The 24,591-nt window shown below is 39.4% G+C and overlaps 1 protein-coding gene across 13 annotated transcripts in view; it reads left to right on the forward strand.

Annotated features, from left to right (window-relative positions):
- The window catches only part of LOC142353434 (twitchin-like), a 238,763-nt gene that overhangs the window by 164,064 nt on the left and 50,108 nt on the right, over nucleotides 1-24,591 (forward strand). For all 13 annotated transcript variants that reach the window (XM_075405674.1, XM_075405670.1, XM_075405667.1 and 10 more), the window contains 18 exons: nucleotides 2,482-2,611; nucleotides 3,222-3,824; nucleotides 4,235-4,531; nucleotides 5,901-6,188; nucleotides 6,803-7,021; nucleotides 7,205-7,603; nucleotides 8,194-9,260; nucleotides 9,673-9,822; nucleotides 10,353-10,614; nucleotides 11,077-11,238; nucleotides 11,996-13,495; nucleotides 13,838-13,969; nucleotides 14,266-14,551; nucleotides 16,451-16,564; nucleotides 16,957-17,163; nucleotides 17,475-17,611; nucleotides 18,098-18,812; nucleotides 24,046-24,218. In XM_075405674.1, the coding sequence (XP_075261789.1) occupies nucleotides 2,482-2,611; nucleotides 3,222-3,824; nucleotides 4,235-4,531; nucleotides 5,901-6,188; nucleotides 6,803-7,021; nucleotides 7,205-7,603; nucleotides 8,194-9,260; nucleotides 9,673-9,822; nucleotides 10,353-10,614; nucleotides 11,077-11,238; nucleotides 11,996-13,495; nucleotides 13,838-13,969; nucleotides 14,266-14,551; nucleotides 16,451-16,564; nucleotides 16,957-17,163; nucleotides 17,475-17,611; nucleotides 18,098-18,812; nucleotides 24,046-24,218 (6,841 nt within the window). The remainder of the gene's footprint in view (nucleotides 1-2,481; nucleotides 2,612-3,221; nucleotides 3,825-4,234; nucleotides 4,532-5,900; nucleotides 6,189-6,802; nucleotides 7,022-7,204; nucleotides 7,604-8,193; nucleotides 9,261-9,672; nucleotides 9,823-10,352; nucleotides 10,615-11,076; nucleotides 11,239-11,995; nucleotides 13,496-13,837; nucleotides 13,970-14,265; nucleotides 14,552-16,450; nucleotides 16,565-16,956; nucleotides 17,164-17,474; nucleotides 17,612-18,097; nucleotides 18,813-24,045; nucleotides 24,219-24,591) is intronic.

Genomic DNA, 24,591 nt, shown 5'->3' on the forward strand with positions numbered 1-24,591 from the left:
GATAACAGAGTTAAGAGAAATAGCAAAGAAGGACTTGAGATCTTCGGTGCCGCCATCGGCAATCCCAGCTTTTGTTGCTGCATCTTTGAGAAAAAGAGTCAACAAAATATAAAAACGGCTCGACAACCTGGCGTGTCTAGACGACCCACATTGTGCGCTTGGAATTCTTCGAAACTGTCTTGGTGCACCAAAGAAGGTATATTCCCTGCGATGTAAGAATCCATCTGACGAATCCTCTGTTATTCTGCAGGATTTTGACAACCTTCAGAGAACAGCATTTGAGAATATGTTAGGCAGCGTTTTAAGTGATAACGCTTGGAAGCAGGCTTGTCTACCAATAATAAAACTGGCGTTGGTATTAGACAAGCAGTTGACCAATTGAAAGCGGTGTTTGTTGGGTCAGTATCGCAAGCAGACGCTTTAGTAGAACAAATAACCGGTGAGAAAATTACAGACAACCAAATTTTCAAAGACACCGTGGAAGAACTGAAGAATCTAGAAATTAGCCAATATACACAACACAAGATTCAGGAGGCACTTGACGATGCTGCTTTTTCTGACCTCCTTGGTAACCAGATTTCAAATCGGGAGAAAGCTTGTCTGCTCTCACTAACGTTGCCTCAATCTGGTGCCTGGCTTTCCGCACCTCCAATCCCTAGTCTGGGCCTTCAACTTCAGCCAAATGAATTCAGAGCCGCATTGAAGTATCGGATTGGTGTTCCGTTATACATTGAGGAACGAATATGCCCTTACTGTCAAAACGGCAGACTGGACAATCTAGGTGATCACGCTTTAAGCTGTCATGGTCGGGGGATATGATATTGCGGCACGATAGAGTGAGGGATAGAATATTTGCTGCTTGCTCGACCGAAAACTTATCACCCGTCTGCGAACAGAAAAATTTGATTCCAGATAATAACTCAAGGCCAGGAGACATATACTTGCCCAGCTGGTCAGCGGGACAACCATCTGCGTTAGACGTAACCACAACTTCCCCACTGCAGCCCAGTCTAATTTCAGATGCGGCGAGGAGGTGTGGTTTTGCGCTGACAAATGCTGAAGATAGGAAATATGAACAATATGCCCAAAAATGTGCCGAAATAGGTATACAGTTTGTACCACTCGCGTTTGAATCTTTCGGGGGCTTCTCAGATTTGGTTCGAAAAACTTTGAAACGTATAGCCTTGCTTGCCGATAACCGAAACTTTCAACCAGCTGGTTTATCAATTGCCTACAATCGGTTATCTCAAGGAGTCTCAGTGATTTTAAAGAGAGGTTTAGCCACAATGCTGATCGCCAGAGATCCACTGTTATGAGACTCATTCCTGCGACAACGCCCTCAGCCCCACAATGGTTGATTTACAGTCTTTGCTCACCCAATTTTAATTGCCCATTTGTTGCTGTGCGCGAGTTTGTTAGTCACCCAATGAGTGGGGACAATGCTCATTTCTTCTTCCGTTCAACCCGATTGTGTGGGTTGATGATGACGAAATTTTGAAGACGCGATTGTGACGGTTTCTGTGAATAAATAAAAGGCAAATACTCAATTGCGTGGGCACCATGGTGATTTGTGGGGAGAAGGCTGATCGCAAGAAAACTTTTTGAGAATCGACTGAACTTAGAAATGATTTCAACCATGATTTCCCCAACCAAGCATATCTTAAATTAATATTTTCAATTTCTGTAAAAAAAATGGTTCAAGAACACGTCAGTCAAAATTTTTGACTTTTCTTAATATATCAGAGGTTGCTCACTCTTGCAATGACTTTTGCAATGACTTCTTGATAGAATTTGTTTATCATAGCTGCGAAGCAGTTAGATGAGCGCAGCTATGTTACAATACTCAGTTTTTCGTCTGATGCCCATTTTTTGTTTCACATTTTTTCACGCTGCAAGCCTCAAGAAGTTGATTTTGTTCACATGTTCATGCAACTCTTCAGCGGCTTTTGCGTACGTGATGTCATTTTTTGCACCCATTAGCAGTTACGTTTTTCTGAGCTGGATGATATTTTCGTCATAAATAGATTACATCACTGTTTAAATGCCTTTCAGCACCAGTTTCAAAATGACCTCTGGTTACTTCAAAGCTTTTCAAGGTCAATATCACACTCTTCTATAATGAGGGCTGTTGCTAATAAAGCAACGTGACTAAACTTTGTAGTGATAAAAACTGCTTTTTTTCGGATAATTTTGCATCTTTTTTCAAAATTCTCCATTTCTATCTTTTGTCCATTTCAAAATGTCCATTTCTATCTTTTGTCTCGGGTTACATTACATTCCTTTCACGGTTTTTTATGGTTTTTTAAGTCATTGAGATCAGTTTTTCCCATGAATGCTAAAAGAAAAGTTGATTAGATTTTTAGCTGCAAAAATTATTCTGCAATACTTAGACTGAGCGAAAAGAACATTTTCATTAGCCTGGTTTGTATCAATGCAGCCTCTTTTAATTTGGTTTATAATAATTCTGATTGATGTTTACAGATTGAGAAGACACCACGTGACACAGTGTTGATGTGCATGAATGCGACACGTGACAACCTCGGAGTATACATTGTAGATCTGAGCAACATCGCTGGATCCACTCAATCTTCATGCAGAGTCACCGTCCTAGGTATGACGTCACTGATTTTAAAGGTATCAAGTTCCCTTATACTAGCCACCCCCAACTCCCAACCGTCCTAAATCAGTTTAACTATTTTGCCCAGAAGTCTGAAAATCATTGGTTAGGCTCACTTTTTGTTATTTTCTTTGTCTCTTGTTGTTCAAGAACACAGCCGAATTGCATACTTATTCCATGTTGTTTTGTCATCTGAAATTTGTTATCCGTCCACTGAGCAATTGTTCCGAATTTTTTCTGCGTACTATACAAAGTTAAGGTAATTTCAACCTGAAAAGTATTTTTTACATACCTCAACTGTCGAATTAAATCTGTCTTTTCCTTATTTTACCTTAACTTAAGCTAATGTTAATTTTACCTTAACAGTTAAGGCCTCCTTACCTTAACAAAAACCGTAGCTTCACCCCAATTTACCTAAAATTTACCCTAACTTTCCACCTTAAAGCCGCATGTTTGATTAGTTAAAGGCCCATTTCCTTTTCATGATGTTGTGACCAAAAACGTTCACTATTCGAAATTTTTTAATTCAGTTCTGTTTCAAAACTTAGTTCCTCATATTTTGATGACCAGGGTTTCTTTCAATTAATGTATCAATTTTGTTCAGACGTTCCCGGCGCGCCAATTCCACCAGTTGTGGTCAAAGAAGTGTCTCGAAACTCAGTCACACTACAATACTATCCTCCCGAGGATGACGGCGGAAGTCCAGTCACTGGATACGTCATCGAGAAACGTGAAGACAAAAGCAACGTCTGGACCATCGCCGCCAACTCGCCTCATCTCACTTGCGAAGTGCCAGGACTAATTGAGGGTTCGCCTTATAAATTCCGAGTTGCGGCCGAGAACAAGCAAGGAACCGGACCCTTCACTGAGTACGGAGTTTCAGTTGTTCCTAAGAGTCCGTTCAGAGCGCCAGACGCTCCGCCGGCTCCGAAGGTTCTCGCGACGACTCCGTCAAGTGTCACATTTGGCTGGGATCCCCCCATTGACGACGGCGGTGCTCCAGTTTCGGGGTACCTGCTTGAGGTCAGGGACAACATCAGTGGAAGATGGAAACCTTTGAACACGACCCCTATTGATGATACGAGGTTCAAGGCCGACAAATTAGTCGAGAATTCTCAAGTTGAGTTCCGAGTGTCGGCTGTTAACAATGTTGGACAGAGTAAATTCAGCAAACCATCGCCAATGGCTGTGGTCAGAGATCCGATTGGTAATTAATTCTGTTTAATAACTAATTCTGTTTGACATTTGAAGTTAAAATAGAAGCACTGCCTTCGTACAATTATGATTGTTCCCTGTTTTTATTATGGCAGAGAACAAAAAGTGCAAAATTTGTCCGATTTAAGTCAGTCCTCTTTAGAATTATTTCACGCTATCTTGTATCCACTCCAATTTCAAAAAATGCACAAACTGACCAAATTGTTGAAATTTTGCTACGAAATTCAACACAGCTAATGAAAAAGTTATCAAAGAGAAAAATCTCAGTTAATCCTTTTGAGTAAAAAGTGGGAATGTTATCAATTTTAAGCGCTACTTTTTCACCTCTGAGAGATAAGGAACGGGAGACATTTTTTTTGGATGAAAACCCTGTTTTTGTCTTCTACTTTTTAATCCATTTAGATTCGCCTTCAACTCCTGGCAAGCCAGAAGCAGAAAAAATCACAGACGACTCGGTCACCCTCACCTGGGCCGCACCTGTCCAATCAGGGGGAAGTCCAGTGTCTGGATACCAAGTGCAAAAACGCAAAAAGGGCAGTCCGACATGGGAGGACTGCATGTACACACCCAACAACAAAGTCCAGATCAAGGGTCTGGATAAGGATGATGAAATCGAGTTCAGAATTGTGGCTGAGAATGAAGCCGGCCAGAGTGCTCCTAGTCAATCGTCGGGAGTCCTCAAGATCAGGGAACCGCCAAGTATGTTTTCTTTTCTTTCGAAACTTTCAATTTCAAAATATAATAAAAAAGAATAATTACTTTGTTATAAAATGCATACATCTCACTCGAATTAATTTGCATTGTTACTTGTGAATTTGGCTGTTTGTCGCTGTTCGTATAAATAGGACACCAAATAGGATTAAAGTGGTCCCGTGCGTCTATGTTCTCATGCCGATTTAGTTCTGAAAGTTTTTTTGTACTTGGAAATTGTGCAAAAAAAGTCTATTGTACTTGGAAAAAAGTTTATTTTTTGCGCTACAAGTGGTGCTATCCAAACACATGCTTGTATTTTTAGTATGTTATGTTTGAACTCATTCTCTTATTTGTATCTTATATCTAGTGGCTGCATTTATAATCCGCCACCCTAGTTTTTTTGAAAAAAAAACAAATTGAGTGATTTTCAAAACTGAACAAACGCGAGCGACCTTTGTTGGGTATTATCTTGTAATTATGTTTGGTTTTTGGTCTGCTAAAACCATATCTGCTCTTAATTTGCATCAGCATCTGATATTGTTTGTCCAGGTACCCCTGGTAAGATCAAGAACTAAGATCACACCCCATGTCTGCTGTTTTCCATACCCATGCTTCCCTATCACCTGTGCATATGAACTTAAAAGAACATAAATCTCAGAATATAATTAAAAACATTAAATTATTTTTTTTCAGTTTACTTTTTTTACCTTTACTTGAGTCTTTTTTACTTTACTTGAAAATTTGCTGCGTGAAGTATTGAAGTATTGCGTAAATAAATGTCGTTTTTAAACAGATGGTTTGAATACAGCTGAAGACCAAAAAATGAGCACCATTCTCAAAGGCTTGGTGCCACTTAATATAGTGTCGGAATCTTTCGACGGAATCTTTCGACGAACTTAACTCTCGCCCGACGAAAGGCGAGAGTTAAGTTAGTCCACAAGACTTAGAAAAAAATCTGCGTTCTACTTTACGACAAGTAACGTTTTCAGCTCCTTGCCTTTTTATGTTATCACACCCAAAGGGCGGTGATTTTGAAAGTTTGTAATGACAAGTTAAATATTTTCATGCAAAGAAAGGGATAAATTAGTTGAAGTAGATTACTTTTTATTAATCTAATGAATGGCTTTTATTGCTGATGAAGTCAAATTTAACTATAACGAATGCATTTGTAACAAAATATGAAAAAAAACTACGAAATGTTGCCGAAGAAATATAATTTCATAACAACGCGTAGTTTAAAATTCACATTTTTCAAAATTTTTAAATTTGAAAAAAAAAACGAAATTCTTTGGTCTTTAAAATAGGGTGTTGTCAACATCCCTCCGCTTCCATTTGGATTATACTTTTTTGTGATTGTAATTCTCTTTCATTAAAGGTGCTCCTGAAATTGACCTTCAAACATGGCCTAAAGAAGTCACAGTGGTCGCTGGTCGACCATTCGAGATCAAAGCCAACGTAACTGGCAATCCTTCGCCCGACTTCACCTGGCTGGACCAGAAAGGTCAAAGGGTCAGACCAGACGATCGTATGCGAACAGACAAGTTGCCGACTGCTGTCATTTTGAAGTGTGTTGAGTCACAGAGAAGTGATAGTGGTAACTTCACTCTGAAACTGACCAATGAGAATGGATCCACAGATGCTGTATGCAAAGTCAACGTACTTGGTAAGTCTCAAAATTCTAACTTCTGATTGGTTGATAAATTTTTGAAAAAAAAATCAACTAAAATGTTTCATTCATTAAAATTTCATAACTTCTGTTCTGTTATTATTGCCACTACTCAACTATTTAATTTTATAAAGCTAAATTTGTAAGTCCTTTGACTTTAGTCTCTTTCATTGGAATTAAAGTTTTTTTTAACTTTTCATGGTAATCTGCGGTGAACACAAGCAGAAAAATTAGTAGTTCTAACTGCCCGGGTTTGCAAGAAATGGTTATGATGAACTAAAGTACCCCAAAACTGTTGTGCGTACTGGGAAAATCGTGAAATGGAAAAGTTTCCTTTCTGAAATATTTCTAGGAAATCAAGCTACTTCCCAACAAAAATGTTTACATATTTTAACTTCTCTTGGTCTGGACGGGAAGTCCAAGAATTAATATACGGGTTAATCCTCGATGCCTTAATATAGATCGTGTTGATTTTCGAGCCATTGAAACAATAATTAAAAACGAAATTACTGAAAATTCTTGGCTGGAGGATCCGATTATAATTGGTTCAAATATCAATTCTCTTCGTTTTCCGATTTCTTCACATAATCTATTCTTCGTGTTTTCTACAGATCGACCAGGAAAACCCGGAGAACCTCTCGAGGTCACTGACGTCACAAAGACCTCCTGCAGTCTGTCGTGGGAGAAGCCTCGTGACCTTGGAGGTCTGGAGAACACTCCTGATGACGTCACATATGCAGTTGAGAAATGTGAGGCGAAGAAGGGCACGTGGGTACCTGTGGCCTCGAATCTCAAGGGCACACAGTTTGACGTCAGCAAACTTGTCGAAGGTTTGATTTTTGAAAAGTCCTGCGAATTGTCCTAGTTTTTTAGTGGGTGGGAGCCCCTTCTCCTTCGTCCGCACCTATGCTCATCTTTGAAAAGCGTTGAGAACTATCCTAGCTATCTTGCACATTTATTTGTGAAGTTTGACAATCCAACTTATAGTTTTTGAAAGTATTTCAAATTTTCAGGCTGCAATTACAAATTCCGAGTTGTGGCTGAGAACAAATACGGAACCTCAGAACCCCTCGAGTCCAAAATGATCACGCCTAGTGCACAGTTTGGAGTTCCAGACGCCCCTGGCAAAATCGAAGCTCTGGATGCCGACTTCGCTTTCATTGAGATTGGGTGGGAAAAACCGATCCGGGATGGAGGAAACAAAATCCAAGGATACGTCGTGGAGCAGAAGGAGATCCCGGCCGGGAAGTGGGTTAACTTGACGAGAAGTCAGTTGGCGTTTGAGAGACGGTTCAAGAGTAGCAAAGTTGAGCCTAGAAAGAACTACCTGTTCCGAGTGAGAGCCGTGAATGCAGCTGGAGAAGGAGACACTAATGTGTCTGATAAACCCATCACTGCCAAGCCCCTCAGAGGTATGTGGTCTTATTCTTAACTTCATCAAATTTTTAACCTCAAACCCATTCTGACATCATTTATTCTTGTAAATCAACGCATTTCATATACGAAAAGGTTGTTTATTCACGCTTGATAAGTCTGATAGCTCAAAAATTGCGTTTGGTAATCAATTCAGGCCTTTTCTGTCAACAGCATTACTGTTTTTTGGTCATTTTAATGCGTCTGGAATTTTCACGTTATGACTGTCAATTTTTATTTTAGACAAACTATGTCTAAACTACGACAAACATAGTTTGTCTAAAATAAAAATTGATAGCCGTAACGTGAAACTTCCTGATGCATTGAAGTGGCCATAATCACCAAAAAGAGCTTTGCTGCTGACAAAAAGGATGCCTGACTTGATAACCAACCGCAGTTTCTGAACTATCAGACTTGTTATCATGCGTGAATAAATGAACTTTTCGTATTTGAAATGCATTGATATACAAGAATAAACGATTTCAGAATGGATTTGATAAAGCTTAATTGTGGGATTAATACTCTCAGAATTATTCTATTCAATTAATAGAGTTTTTTTTATAAATTACGCGCTTGATTTATTTTTCAGCGCCGCCTACCTACGAGATCGACCCGAAGGCTAAGAACATAGTTGTGAAAGCCGGCCACTCATTCAGGGTTCCACTCTTTATCGACGGATCTCCGCAGCCAGAAGTGAAGTGGTCCAAGAACGGAGAAGAAATTATTCCGGACTTGAACACCAAATTTGAAAACTCTGAATATACCACTGCCATGAGCGTAGCCAGCGCTTATAGAGATATGTCTGGAACTTACAACGTCAAGCTGGAAAATGAATATGGACAATGCGAAGCCGATGCAAAGGTGACAGTCCTGGACGTTCCAGGAGTCCCGCAAGGTCCGATCACTTTTGACAACATTACCAAGGATGGTCTGAAACTTCATTGGAAAGCTCCGGTTGATGACGGTGGAAGTGAAATCATTGGTTATACTGTTGAGAAGTGCAGACATCGACAACATACCTGGAAACCTGTAACAGCCAGCGCTAAGAACCCAGAGCATCAGGTTCAGTACTTGAAAGAGGGAATCCAGTATAACTTCAGGGTTTGCGCCTTGAACTTGTACGGATCCAGCGAACCCTTAGTCACTGAGCGTCCAGTTTTGATTCGCGACCAGTTTGATCCTCCGCAAGCTCCCAGAGGAATCTCTGCGGAATCGCACGATCTGGGATGTCTGAACGTTACATGGAAAGCTCCAGAGCTTGACGGTGGAAGTCCACTGCTTGGTTACGTAGTCGAAAAGAAGGAACAAGGGTCGGCAAAATGGACCAGATGCAACCGACATCCACTCAAGGATCTCAAATACCAATTGACAGATCTGATACCTGAAAACCTGTATCAAGTGCGAGTCTTGGCCGTGAACTCTGCAGGAGAAAGTGAGCCTTGTGTCTTGGAAGACAGCTTGACCGCTCAGCCCGCTTTAGGAGCTGTAAAATCTCCCAAGAACGTCGCGATTACAGATGTTACAGATAGCTCAGTGTCCTTGTCCTGGGACAGGCCTGTAACGAGTGACAGAATGAAAGTGTTGGGTTATATCGTCGAGAAGAAACCGAAGGATTCCGATAACTGGATCGCTGTCTCCAAGATGCCGAGATCTCCGGTAAGAGGTATAATCGGCTCGGAGTTTCAGTTGTCATCAGCTTGAAATAACTGGGCTATTATACAACCCTACACCTGAACTGCATAACCCTCGCAATTATTGAGGTTTTATTGAGATATATATAAAACTTGGCTTATGTTGTTTTGTCACTGTTGTTGTTATTCGTCAGGTTAATCAAATTGAAACCCATTAAAGAAATTGCTAGAAAGTTTTATTGAGCACTAAGGCTTTGATAAGAAAATTCGGAGAATTAACGGACCTATTCTATCCCCCTCAAGCATAGTGAGCATATTAGCCCCCAGGCGGACGTGCTATTTTTTATTCAGTATTGTGCTATATAATAGTATAAGGGGGGACAGAATAGATCCGAACTAACTAGTTATAATAGAGTCATGGTTTATTGTTTGTTCAGAGTGCAAGCAGAAGGCCCAGTGTGATGCCCTCGATGGCAACCACCCCTGTCACTCCGGACGGCTACAGACCCAGTCTCAGCTTCGGATCCAACCAAACCATCAACCTGCTCGGCAGCAACTTGAATTTGTCTGGCTCTGCTCCTAAGAATGTGAGCTTTCACTCTGACTTTTATCCTCACAGTTAAATCATGAATATTCTTTTTAATATCAAAATAATTGTTTCAGAATATCATAACCAATTTTGATTTATCCATCTGTTCATAGCGTCCTCCCTCGACCATTTCAGAAACCATATCCAAAACCATACATGGTTTACAATTTTTCAGTATGATCGTGTTCTAGTACCCAGGGAACTCTAGAAGATCTTAGATATCGTTTCAAAGACTAAATGTTTTCATATGTTTTCATCGTGCATGAGAACATGAGAAATGTTCTCGTCAACAAGCGAACAAGCGGCACACGGCGGTTCTTGTCAGTTTTACATGATAATGTTATGTAGTAAATACAGGGGGCGGGGAGGGGACGCTCCGGTTGGTTAAGGGCGAAATTTCGTTCGCGTTAACTAAGAAATCATTATCAGAAGTTAAGCGACGTAACGATTTAAATTGCGTCAGACATTGAATAAAATCTCGACATTGACTATTCTAATCATCCCCTGGAATTGTTTCTGGTTTTCCAGTTCATAACCGGAACCCGGGCGACAATTGACGACCTGGACGTTGAGGAGGAACTTGAGTTCCGAGTTGCAGCAGTTGTAGAGTCTATGGGTGTCGGGGAGTTCAGTGCCCCCACCGCACCTGTGAAAGTGAGGTACCCACCCTGCATGCCCCAGTTGATAACATACAGCAGGAAGACTATCACTGTGAAGGCAGGCGATGAACTGAAGATCCCGGTGACCTTCAAGGCCAGTCCCACTCCGACTGCCGTATGGACCCACAAGGGTTAGAGTCAAATGAAATTTTACAATACAGAGTTTGTTGAGATTCAAAAAATTTGAAGTGTATTGGGGCGCTATTTTTTTTTGAAAATATCTATTCACACTTTTGTCGACACTCATGTCAATAAGAAGTTAAACTGTAGTAGTAATATTAAAACCAAGATACATCTGTTACCCAATTCGGGTATTTCCCATTACAGCCCCCCACCCCCCAGCTTAGTGGTCAGATGACCTATAGCCCCCCCCCCCCCCCTAAACATGGTAATTATAACATAATGGGGGAATGGGGGGCTATAATGTGAAATACCCCCAACCATTCTTCATGCAATAGTTGGGACACTTGAAAACGGATCGCTTGTGTATCCAAAAGTGTTCTCTCCTTCTAATGTTTTGTGATTTGACATATATAAACAATATGTTGATATAATTTAAAAGGGAAGCAAATTATTATTGTTGTTTATTCCAGGCAAGCAAGTGAAAGAAACTGACGAATTGCTTTTGGATTGTACACACAACAAGGCTGTTCTGTCCATTGCCTTTGCAAACAGAGAACATGCCGGACCCTACATCCTAACTCTGGAAAATGACAAGGGCATGATTGATGTCCAGATCACCACCAATGTTCTGGGTAAGTTAAAAAAAAATTAATCCCTTGGTTGTTTACACGTAGAATATTATTAACAAATACTTATTTAACCAACACCGATACAGGTCATCACTTAAAAGAACTCTGTGTTTCTTTTAATATCTGTAAAATTTCAGTTATAGCAAAAGTTTACAGAGATAGGCAGTGTAGAAAGTTGAATAATTGTAATCAAAGAAAAAAGTAATACACTTGACTAGGACCCCTGGGACCTATTGATGACATGTCGAATACGTTTCATATTATGCTACATGATTCATACCATTTGAGTTGCAAACAATTGTACATTCTAATCGAAAACAATTTGTTTTTATTATTTAAAATAATTAAGTGTAAATAACAAGAGGACAAGGAACGGGATCATATAGATCCTCTCTGTCATCTTGTCTGTTTGATTGTAATTCAGATTCTGATGGTATTTGTTTTATGAATGCTTGAAATTATGTTCTTCTTCCCTTTAGTAGGCGAAACAACAAATTATGACGCTTTAGGCAAAAGTCTTATTACTAACCAAAATCAAGGTTTATAACTAAAGCCTTATTACTAACAAAAAAGTTTCTAGATTTGATCTATACGAAATATTACCAATTTAGTTTTTGTTTGACGCAGAGAAGTTTTAATGCTGCTCGCACATTCTTTGGCCTGGCGTGCTTACGAAGTTGGTCAAATCCAAAATTTGTCAAAATATGTTTTTTTTTTTAAATTCTGACTCCGTCTTTGTGACGCGATGTGATTGTTTCAGATGTTCCCGGGAAACCGCAAGAACCTTTAGTCTACAAGACGATCACTACAAGTGAGATCACAATGGGCTGGGAGGAACCCCTGGACTACGGAGGATACCCGGATGTCAGCTATACCGTTGAAAGACGCCAGACTCGCGGTGGAGATGAAGACTGGATGGAGGTTGCAAGTGCCAGCTACAAACGCAACTACAAGTCCATGCGATTGATGGAAAACAAGGAGTACCAGTACAGAGTTTGGGCAGAAAACGAATGTGGACGATCTAAGGAACCCTTGCTGGGAAAACCAGTTATTGCCAAGAATCAGTTTACGGTTCCAGGCCAGCCAACTAATGTGTGTCCGGATGATATAACAAGGAGCTCAGTTTCTCTAGTCTGGAACGCGCCCAAATCTGATGGCGGTAGACCTATCACTGGCTATGTAGTTGAAAAACAAGCGGCTGATAGTGTAAAGTGGGTGAAGGCTTCAAGGTCAAACATAGTCGCCACCAAATGCGTAGTTGAGAACCTGCTGGAAGGCGATTCCTATCGGTTCCGAGTTTATGCTGTCAACGACGCTGGACCGGGTGAACCCTGCCAGGCGCCCAAGATGTACAGAATCAAACCCATGCGCGCCAAGCCAACCATTGAGCTTGGTGGACGTTTGAATAACGTTCAAATTAAAGTTGGAGAGAGGATTAACTTAGATTTGCATTACGAAGCTTCGCCATTGCCGACTGTTGAGTGGCGAAAGAACGGAGAGAAACTAGTTAAGAGCGTACGAGATGACATCCTAGAACAGGATTACAGAACTCGACTCGCGATTGATGACGCCGTTCGCTCCGATTCTGGAGTTTACGAGTGTCTCTTGACGAATGAGTTCGGTCAAGAAACATACCGCGCATCTGTTACGGTCATGGACACTCCATCGCAACCTCGCGGTCCATTGGAGGTCTCGGAGATCACAAACGAGTCTGTGGTTCTCAACTGGAAGGTTCCAGAAGATGACGGTGGAAACGAGATCTCAAGCTACATCATTGAGCGTCAAGATCTTGAGAAAATGGTCTGGGCTAAAGCTGGAACTGTGTTCTCAAAGCCGACGTTCCAAGCTACAAAACTGATTGAAAATCATAAATACGCTTTCAGAGTTTTCGCTGAAAATACATGTGGGTTGAGCAAACCTCTGGTAGGCGAACCGATTGAAGCCAAGAACCCTTACGATGCACCTACACAACCTCAGAACCTGTCAATCTATAACCTAACGCCGTCAAGTTTGACCCTGAAATGGGACAAACCCCGCAATGATGGAGGCAGCAAGGTCAATGGGTACATCGTAGAATACAAAGAGATCAATTCCACCCGATGGATCCGAGCGTCGAGGTCTCTCGTTGGAGATACTCAGTTTACAGTCAATGAGTTGCTTGAGGGCGAGTCTTATGAATTCAGGGTGTCAGCCGAGAACTTTGCTGGACCCGGAAAACCATGCGAGGCTACAGAGCCAGTCGTTATGCGATCGCCTTACGGTTAGTACCTAAAACACCTTAGTTTCTCGAATCCAAAAACATTGCATTCTAGTGGAACAGGCGAGTTTGTGTATATTTAAACGGACAGAATTGCAAATTCACCAGAAAGATAGGGTATTTGTAGCGCACTGGCTATTTGTAGTGCCTATAAAGCTTTGACTATAGTCTAATATTAATTTGAATAATTATCCTTCTACGATAATAATCGTTTTTGCATACATAGACGTTTCTGTAGCCTCCGAACTAAAATACATCGACCCCACAGTCGTTCGAAAGAAATTCGTCCACCATTAGTCAGTTTATGTTTATTTTTCCGGCTATGCAACTGAATAATGTTTGCAGATCTGCCCGGAGCTCCTGGTTCTGTCCGTGTTGTTGACGTCACTCCAGTAGCTGTCAGTTTGGGCTGGGACGAACCCATGTTCGATGGTGGCACCCCCATCCTCGGATACCACGTGGAGTGCAAACAAGCTGGTTAGTCACGTTCATTACAAAACCTAAATAGGGCTAATCTTTAATAAGGGTCACTGGACGTTTCCGTTTGTTCCCCCAGTACGATTTGCACCCCCCCCCCCCCCGGTTACAGAGCACGTGTAAGTCCATAATAAAGAGAACGTGCGTCTGGTAGTGCAAATAATATGCACACACTAAGCTGCTAAACTGGGATGACACCAAACGGAAAAGATTCACTCGGTTCGGGGTTCATCTAAATGCGAGTTTGACCACCCAAAATAACATTCGAGCTTTAGTCGATTCTTTTGGTTGTACAGGTACTTCTAAGTGGACCCGGCTGACGTCGTCAAGCATGACAACTGTGAATTCTCTCACGACCAGCAACATCCTTGGAGGACATGAGTACTGCTTCAGAGCTTACGCAACTAACAGAGCGGGTAGTGGACCCTACAGTGAACTGATCGACCCCATTTTGATCAAGGAGCAAAATGTCCAGAAAGCACCTGTCATTTCCTCCTTTTTGGGTGACCTCAAGGGTAAATTGGGAGAAGAGGCTTCTTTGGTGGTCGAGTACTCTTCGGCAACCAGAGCTGACGTCAAATGGTTAGTCAGTCATTTTTTGAAACGCTTGTTACTAGCAAAAAAATTTGCATTTTTTTCGTGCCAGTTGATGTGGCCATTCTGCGATAGCAAATTGCTATCTAACCAAGTTTGAAGCAGTAAGTGTTAAATGATCTCAAACGGATATTGTAGCAATTATATTAGTCCTGTTGCTCTTTTTTTTAATGCGATCGTGGCTTGACCAATTTTTCATCTGGCCCAGCTGACTTTTCGTCCTCAAAACCCGGATAAACAGGCAGCGCCCAGAGGGCATTAAGTTCTCTTAGAGCATTTCAGCTCATTATTCGCCAAGTATGCGATTCACAGAAAATGTTTTGGCGACAAAAACTTATTGTGCGAAGGGCGATTCTTAGAAATTCAACCGCTCGCCGTTCGTTTGAGAGCAATTCACCCGAAGTTAGTCGCTTATGTTTGTGTCTTTTATATGCAAAATTTTTAGTTGACAAATTTGACTTTCGATTGACTTGTTTGTTCTTGAATTTTTTATCGACCTAGATTGCTCTACCATTCCCAATTTCGCGCCACTGAGCTTAATCGGTGTCAATTCAATTTTAAAAGTCAAATTATTAGTGCTCTTTGGTTGGCTTCATTTTTGAAATTTAAGTAATAGTTAGCGAACTATTTTCCCTGTACGACTTACTTAGTGTACCCGGAAGAAATAAGACGAGGTGAAATCGAGGCGAAACGAAGCCTAATACAAATCAATGAGGCATTAAAAGTAGCTCTCTAATTGTTTTTGACAAACTAAAGTAATTTTAATCGGAGAGACTTCTCAAAATCCATCTTCTTTGCAACTGCTTTGGAAAATGAGGATTTAACAAAATTGTTATTTTACAAAATTCAACCAAATCGAGATTTAAAAGGATTTTCAAAGGAAAATCAATAAAGGAAACTCAAAACACTTGAGTTGATGCAGAAATTTTTATTCTAACAGAAGGCAGAATCAAATGATACTTAAATTAATTTAAAATGTTTTGAAACACTGAACTTTCTCAGGAGCATTGAAGAATTGCTTTAAAGCCCGCTTTTTCACAATATGATAAAATTCCCAAGTTGCTTTTAACAAATGAAAAAGACCTAAAAATAATGCTGGATTTTTAAAAAAAAAAATTGGATCTAACCTCTCTCCATTCTCAAATTGAGCTTGAGATGCAAGACTAAAATTTAGTTTTTGTCAGTTCTCTACTATGTATAAAATGTGGTATCTTATATGCAATCTCATTGCCTGGTAGGTTGATTTTAGCAGCACAGTAAATGTGAACAATTTAACCTTTCAAAAATTTGAAAATTTTGACCAATTTATGTAAAATTTGTATTTGTCAGAAAATTTATCGAATTTTTCAGTCATCACAGATTTAGAACTCCCACATTGATATTATAATTGATATTATAGAGACAAAGAGTTTTTGAGCGAATGACTTTTAGAAAATGTCATTGAACAGCCCAAATTGATAATTTTTTGGCAAATTTTGGCCAAATTGACGCTGCCAACAATTTTATTCCCTTATTCAAATGATCAAGTTCTTCAATTTTTAATGATGGAAATTGTATGTTGTTGGCCTAAATCATTGCCGTGGCCTTTAATAAGCATATCACAACATATTCGCATAATTTGTAGCTCCTTAAAGAAGGAAGCAAAAATTAGTGCTCATGGACAATCGAAAAAACCATCAGTTGTAATTAAAGAATACAAAATGACGCACGCTTGTAAAAAAACATATTAGACTACTACTGTTATCCATCCCATTGACTTATATTAATGGTTTTTACCTTGCTGCCTACCGACTTGTTTTCATTGCCTCGATTAAGATTTGCTCAAAATTGTAACCATTTTGGGTTAAATTTTCGCAAAAAAAGATTATAAACTTGTGTATTATGTAGGATAAAAGATGGCAAGCAGATCTACTCTGGAAGGAGAGCTGAGATCAAGGACGATGTTGGAAGGACAAGTCTTCATTTCCTATCCCTCGCTGAGATTGACGAGGCAACTTATAGGTAACTTTCTTGGTAGTCTAAAGATATGCGGATATATCTATCCTGTTCAACTTAAAGGCATTGCAACCTTTTACCAACACCCCCCCCCCCTCCTCTCCTTCAAGGCGAAAGTGCTAACTTTTTCAATTTTTCAACATAGTAACGTGCTAAATAACAACACATCATTTGTAGGTGGGGTTAATATAAAACAGTTGAAAAAGAAAGAAATTTTGCGCTCAGATTTTTGTGAGAATGAAATTGTTATGGGGATATTTCGTGGGATATTTTTTCAAGTATTGTTTTTGATTAAGGCGTGTTTTAGTTTTATACTGGTTGTTGGAGTAAATGAGTTATGGAAAAAATAAAGAGCACTACAGTTATCAAATTGTTATGAATTTTTCATTCAATTGAAGGTGTGAGATCTCAAATACAGCTGGCCGAGCGAAGACTGAGGCAACTGTGCGTGTGTTGGTGGAACCAGTGGTGGAAGTGGATTCCAGGAAACAGAGGATGGTGGTGAGAGAGGGAGACAGTTTCAAGATCAGAATGGGATTCTCTGGACTTCCCAAGCCCAAACTCACCTGGCTACTCAACTCACAACCCTGTGTCGATGACGAAATGTAAATAAATGAATTTAATCTTGTTTTTGTTTATAGTTGCTTCAGTTGTTCAAGTTCTGTTCAAAAATTTCAAGATCCGTTCAAAAATTTCGAAACGCTTTCAGCGTTTTTCGTTCGGCAACAGTATATGCTGACTATATGTTTAGTTGTAGACGAAAATTTACCAAGAGACTGTAAAATCAATTTTGTTGTGAATAATTGCAAATGATAAGTCAATTCCAAAACGATATTTTTATTTTTATCAAATGAAAGATAACAATCTTGTTGAAAAAGGTCAATGAAGGTCAATACCATTTGACTGTGTTTGAAAGGTTCTTCGACACAGTGCAAGAGGGCCTGGCCATTCTGACAATCAAGAGTATAAACAAGAAAGCGGAAGGCACTTACCAGTTGAGAGCCAAGAACGAGGCTGGAACTTCAACCGGACAAGTCCAAGTCATTGTGCATTGTAAGTATTACAACTCTTCTCAGCTGTCGTATTACCACTATTACTAACGATGTAAACTATATATGTATTGAAGGAGATCAACCCCACCCCCCCCCCCCCCAGTTAGTAGTTACTGGAATTCTCTCGCCAAATTCAAGATATACGGTTTCCTTAGTTTATAATAACCTAAATTGAAGGAACTGAATTTTTGTTAGTTCTATGACATATTAATATGACTCGGGCCCAAAATTTGCAAATGTATTTCTGCTTATATGTCGCGTGTTCTGTGAATTTTATTCTGAAAAACGTGTTCGGTAAAACTTATGATAGTTTTCTGCTGCAAATAGTTTTTCGATACGATTTGAACGCGATCAGGGCAACCAAACAACCGGTTAGAGCCTCTTTTCTCTCGAAAAATCAACAAGTTATTGATGAATTCGGAAAGATGTAAATAGGATTTTAGATCAAAGTTGAACAATACAAATATTTTGTTTTGTTATGTTTCAGCTAAACCGTTGTCGCCTACCGGACCAGTCATGATTTCGGACATCGAAGCCACATCGTGCAAGATCTCGTGGAAAGCGAGCAAGAACACCTCGGGGGTTCCTCTAATTGGTTACACGATTGAAAAACGAGAACTGGGGCTGTCAAAAATGTGGAGCAGAGTTTGTAGTCAAGTCACAGAGTCCAGTTTCCACATCGAGAATCTGCGAACTGGAATCGAGTACGAGTTCCGAATCTTCGCCGAGAACGAGATTGGACTCGGGGATCCGTTGATTGTGAGCGAGACTGTGGTCGCAAAGCCCCCGTTTGACCCGCCCGGAGCGCCTATGATGCCAGAGGTCGGCAACATTACGACGTCCAGTGTTGATATCTCCTGGAAAGCGCCCTCGGTGGATGGTGGAAGCCCAATTACTGGATACATCGTTGAGAAACGCGAGGGTCCATTTGCGAGATGGACATTGGTTAAGAATCTGGGCCGAAGCACGACTTCATGCGTCGTTAGCAACTTGATCGAGAACCAAGAGTACGAATTCCGAGTGATAGCCGAGAACAAGTCGGGTCCTGGTAAACCCAGTCCGCCCGTTGAGGGTGTTATCCCTAGGGATACTGAAGTATGGGAGATTCCTATTATGGAGGAGGCTGTGAAAACTGTTCAAGCACAGGAAGACCACAATGCTACATTCACCTGTAGCATCAAAAATTGTGCTGAAGTTAAATGGTAAGGAGTGTATTAACTTGGTTTAAGCTCACAGTTAAATTTTACGAAATAGGACTCAAACGAAGGTATAACTACCACTCAACTCGCATTGGAATCTGTCATTGGAATTCAACCCAGGTTGAGGTGCCAGACCGAAAGTTGATATGTCCAGACCGAAATGAACGCACAAGGTGGCGTCGTGCGTTCAAAATTACACGGTCTGGAAAAAAAAATGAACGCACGATAGTCTGGACATATGCAATTTTGAACGCACGATAGTCTGGACATATGCAATTTTGAACGCACGATAGTCTGGACATATGCAATTTTGAACGCACGATAGTCTGGACATATGCAATTTTGAACGCACGATAGTCTGGACATATGCAACTTGGAACGCACGATAGTCTGATCATAGGTAACTTTGAACGCACGATAGTCTGGACATATGCAACTTTGAACGCACGATAGTCTGGACATAGGCCCTTTTGAACGCACGATAGTCTGATCATGAACGCACGAAAACATTTTCGTGCGTTCATGATCAGACTATCGTGCGTTCAAAAAGGCCTATGTCCAGACTTTTGTGCGTTCAAAGTTGCATATGTCCAGACTAAAAAAACTAACCTTTTATGCTTGTAGATGCCCACTGAAGATGAAGACGCCAGGGTTCCACGAGTCCACAAATCCACATATAAAGTCTTTTTTTACGTGAGGTACATGAACATCTTTATACTAATAGTAGACATCCTTTTTTGCTGGCGTGAGCAAAATTCTAGGGATGTCTATCTATCAATATTAAGAATAAAATGAACCTCTAATAAGACTTTTTTTTAATAAGACTTTTTTTTGACACTCATTCAAGAAAGCTGAAACATATATCATACATCATAAACACACATCATAGACTCAAACCAAAAGACCGAAGCGAGAGACGAGCGAGACAACGCGAGAGACGAGCGAGAAAACGCGAGAAAACGCGAGAAAACGCGAGACGATCGAGAAAACGCGAGACGAGCGAGAAAACGCGAGACAAGCGAGAGAACGCGAGAGACGAAAACAGAGGCGAGAGAACGAGGGGAGAGGGGGAGAGAGAGCACCGAAAAATCTTGACGCCCGAAAGGCGTCCCACCCGTTTTTTGATTTTTTTTCAAAAAAAACCGTACGCAAAACTAACTTTTTTCCTACGCAAGCTATCGCAAAAATTCTTTCTGTTTTAGACTCTACCTACAAAGGGGATACTCCATACCAACTTTGGTTTGATTTGAACAACTCCTTGACCTAATGAAATAGACCTAATTTTGAAAATTGTTTAAAATTACTTATTTGAAATAATAGCAAATTTCCGTACGAAAAACTAACTTTTTTCCTGGGCAAGCTTTACCAAAAATTCTTTTTGTTTTACTATCTAGTTACCCATGGGATACTCGATAACAAGTTTGGTTCACTTTGAACAACTCCTTGATCCGATAAAATTTCTATATTTTTAAAAATAAAATAAGCGAATAAGTCGAAATTTCCGTATGAAAAACTAACTTTTTTCCTAGGCAAGCTATACCAAAAATTCTTTTTGTGTTACAATCTAGTTACCCATGGGATACTCGATAACAAATTTGGTTCACTTTGAACAACTCCTTGATCCGATAAAATTTCTATATTTTTAAAAATAAAATAAGCGAATAAGTCGAAATTTCCGTATGAAAAACTAACTTTTTTCTTAGGCAAGCTATACCAAAAACTCTTTTTGTTTTAGACTCTACCTAGCATGGGGATACTCCATACCGATTTTGGTTAGATTTGGACAACTCCTTGACCCGAAGAAATAGACCTATTTTTAAAATTAACTATTTGAAATAATCGCAAATTTCCATACGAAAAACTAACTTTTCTCAGAGGCAAGCTATACCAAAAATTCTTTTTGTCTCAGATTCTACCTACCATGGAGATACTCCATACCGATTTTGGTTAGATTTGGACAACTCCTTGACCCAATGAAATAGACCTATTTTTAAAATTAACTATTTGAAATAATCGCAAATTTCCATACGAAAAACTAACTTTTCTCAGAGACAAGCTATACCAAAATTTCTTTTTGTCTCAGAGTCTACCTACCATGGGGATACTCCATGCCAATTTTCGTTCGAATTGAACAACTCCTTGACCCGATAAAAAAGACCTATTTTTAAAATTCAATAATCTTTACCTATTCGAATTAATCGCAAATTTCCATACGAAAAACTAACTTTTTTGCTAGGCAAGCAATACCAAAAATTCTTTTTGTTTGAGACTCTAGCTACACAGGGGATACTCTATACCAGGTTTGGTTCCATTTCAAGAAGTTTTTGACCATAAGAAAAAGACCTATTTTTAAAATTATCTATTTGAAATAATCGCAAATTTCCGTATGAAAAACTTACTTTTTTGCTAGGCAACCAATACCAAAAATTCTTTTTGTTTTAGACTCTAGCTACACAGGGGATACTCCATACCAAGTTTGGTTCGATTTGAACAACTCCTTGACCTAATGAAAGAGACCTAATTTTGAAAATTGTTTAAAATTACTTATTTGAAATAATAGCAAATTTCCGTACGAAAAACTAACTTTTTTGCTAGGCAACCAATACCAAAAATTCTTTTTGTTTTAGACTCTAGCTACACAGGGGATACTGCATACCCAGTTTGGTTTGATTTGGACAACTCCTTGACCCGATGAAAAAGACCTATTTTTAAAATTATCTATATGAAATAATCGCAAATTTCCGTATAGAAAGCTAACTTTTTTCCTAGGCAAGCTATACCAAAAACTCTTTATGTTTTAGACTCTAGCTACACAGGGGGTACTCTATACCAGGTTTGGTTCCATTTCAAGAAGTTTTTGACCATACGAAAGAGCCATAATTGGGGATAAAATAAAAAAAAATGGACTCAGGGAACCATTTTCGTTAAGTTTTCAATTATTTCCAAAAAAGTATCCGCGCTCGATGAGGCTTAACTTTTTCGATCACCGAATATTGTTTTGGACACCAAATCATCAATTTTAGTACAATAGTGCTCATTTTTGATGGGTATGCTCTACTTTAGCCATAATTGGTGATAAAATTAAAAAAATGGACTGACCAAACCATTTTGAACAAGTTCTTATCTATTTCCAAAAAAAATTATCTTAAATTTTTCGATCACCGATCATTGTTTTGGTGACCAAATCGTCAATTTTAGTCCAATTGTGCTCATTTTTGGTGGGCAGGCTCCACTTTAGCCATAATTGGGGATAAAATAAAAAAAAATGGACTCAGGGAACCATTTTCGTTAAGTTTTCAATTATTTCCAAAAAAGTATCCGCGCTCGATGAGGCTTAACTTTTTCGATCACCGAATATTGTTTTGGACACCAAATCATCAATTTTAGTACAATAGTGCTCATTTTTGATGGGTATGCTCTACTTTAGCCATAATTGGTGATAAAATTAAAAAAATGGACTGACCAAACCATTTTGAACAAGTTCTTATCTATTTCCAAAAAAAATTATCTTAAATTTTTCGATCACCGATCATTGTTTTGGTGACCAAATCGTCAATTTTAGTCCAATTGTGCTCATTTTTGGTGGGCAGGCTCCACTTTAGCCATAATTGGGGATAAAATAAAAAAATGGACTCAGGGAACCGTTTTCGTTAAGTTTTCAATTATTTCCAAAAAAGTATCCGCGCTCGATGAGGCTTAACTTTTTCGATCACCGAACATTGTTTTGGACACCAAATCGTCAATTTTAGTACAATAGTGCTCATTTTTGATGGGTATGCTCTACTTTACCCATAATTGGCGATGAAATTAAAAAATTGGACTGACCGGACCGTTTTGGACAAGTTTTTACCTATTTCCAAAAAAGTACCTGAACTTTTTCGATCACCGAACATTGTTTTGGTAACCAAATTGTCAATTTTAGTGCAATTGTGCTCAATTTAGGTGGGTATGCTCAACTTTAGCCATAATTAGTGATGAGTTTAAAAAATTGGACTGACCGAACCATTTTGGACTAGTTTCTTTTGGACTGATCAAATCGTCAAATTTAGTACACATCGTCAATTTTTGAACATACAAAAAGTCCGGACATAGGCATTTTTGGACGCTCGAAAGTCTGGACATAAGGCCTTCTGAACGCACGATAGTCTGGACATCAACGCACAAATTATTAAATTTGGAGCGCACGAATTTTCTTTTGGAACGCACGAAAGTCAGGACATAGGCATTTTTGAACGCACGAAAGTCTGGACATAGGCATTTTTGAACGCACGAAAGTCTGGACATGAACGCACAAATTATTATTTTTGGAGCGCACGAATTTTCTTTTGGAACGCACGAAAGTCTGGACATAGGCATTTTTGAACGCACGAAAGTCTGGACATGAACGCACAAATTATTATTTTTGGAGCGCACGAATTTTCTTTTGGAACGCACGAAAGTCTGGACATAGGCATTTTTGAACGCACGAAAGTCTGGACATAAGGCCTTTTGAACGCACGATAGTCTGGAAATGAACGCACAAATTATTAAATTTGGAACGCACGAATTTTCTTTTGGAACGCACGAAAGTCTGGACATAGGCAATTTTGAACGCACGAAAGTCTGGACATGAGGACTTTTGAACGCACGATGAACGCACGAAAAATTTTGAACGCACGAAAGTCTGGACATAGGCACTTTCCGTCTGGGAGGGTCTGGACATAGACACTTTCCGTCTGGGACGGTCTGGACATATCGACTTTCGGTCTGGCACCTCAACCTGGGAAGTGTTTGTTTCTTTAAAAGGAACAGGACCATTTTTGTTCAATTCAAACTCTTCACTGGCACTTAGATGCATAATTTAGAATGTCAACGGGACCATTTCATTTCGTGATTTTATGACCTAGATGTGCTAGATGTTTTTTTTTCTGGGAATACATTTTTTTTGCAATTTATGAACTTCACTCAAGAGGGAGTTTTTGGTATATTGAGTTTTTCAGAAATATTTAATTCTGAAACAATTTGGTCAGAAATATTTAACGCTATCACGAGAATTGTTAAATTCGAGAAGTACCAATGCTTTGAAAAGTGTTAAAGGCAAAAATAGCTTTGAATCAGTAGGACGGAATTGCAGATATTTTCATCATAGGAGAAAAAATTCAAAACAATAAGAAACTGAATTTAACATGGCAAAAATTCTTACAAAAAGTCGCCATAAATATTTATGATAGCACCTCGTAGAAATATTTTTTCACAGGTGGAAGGGATCTCGTCCGTTGGTTTCTAATGAGAAGTACCGCATGTCGAGTGATGGCAGCCGACACTCCCTCGTGATCAAAAATGTCTATGGGGAGGACGAAGACGACTACTCCTGCCAGGGAAAGAACAAGTCTGGTTTCGTATCATCAACCGCACGACTCATCATCAAGTGTTAGTGCATAATGAGTCTTGTTACGATGAAGATTATTTGACATATCATGTAAATTGAGTTTATATTTTATTTCATCGAAAACACTTAATGAATTATTAGTTTAATTAGTTTGATTTAAACAATAGCTATAAAATTATGGGCAGAATAAAATACGAAATATGGCTAATCTTGTAATTTTTCCTAGTTTTTTATTGAAGTATTTCACAATAAGGAAACTAAATCTTTATTGTTCCGACTCCTCTTGAGGGGGAAGGAACTATATACTCAACTGGGTTTTTTTTGTTCAGTCAATTTTCACCGATCGATATATTCATCGTAGAGAGTTGTGAGTGGTATCATTAAAAAGCCCGTCCAGCGTAGAATATGGAATTA

Source organism: Convolutriloba macropyga, chromosome 14 (genome assembly GCF_964194025.1).
Source record: "Convolutriloba macropyga chromosome 14, txConMacr16.3, whole genome shotgun sequence".
NCBI lineage: Eukaryota > Metazoa > Xenacoelomorpha > Acoela > Convolutidae > Convolutriloba > Convolutriloba macropyga.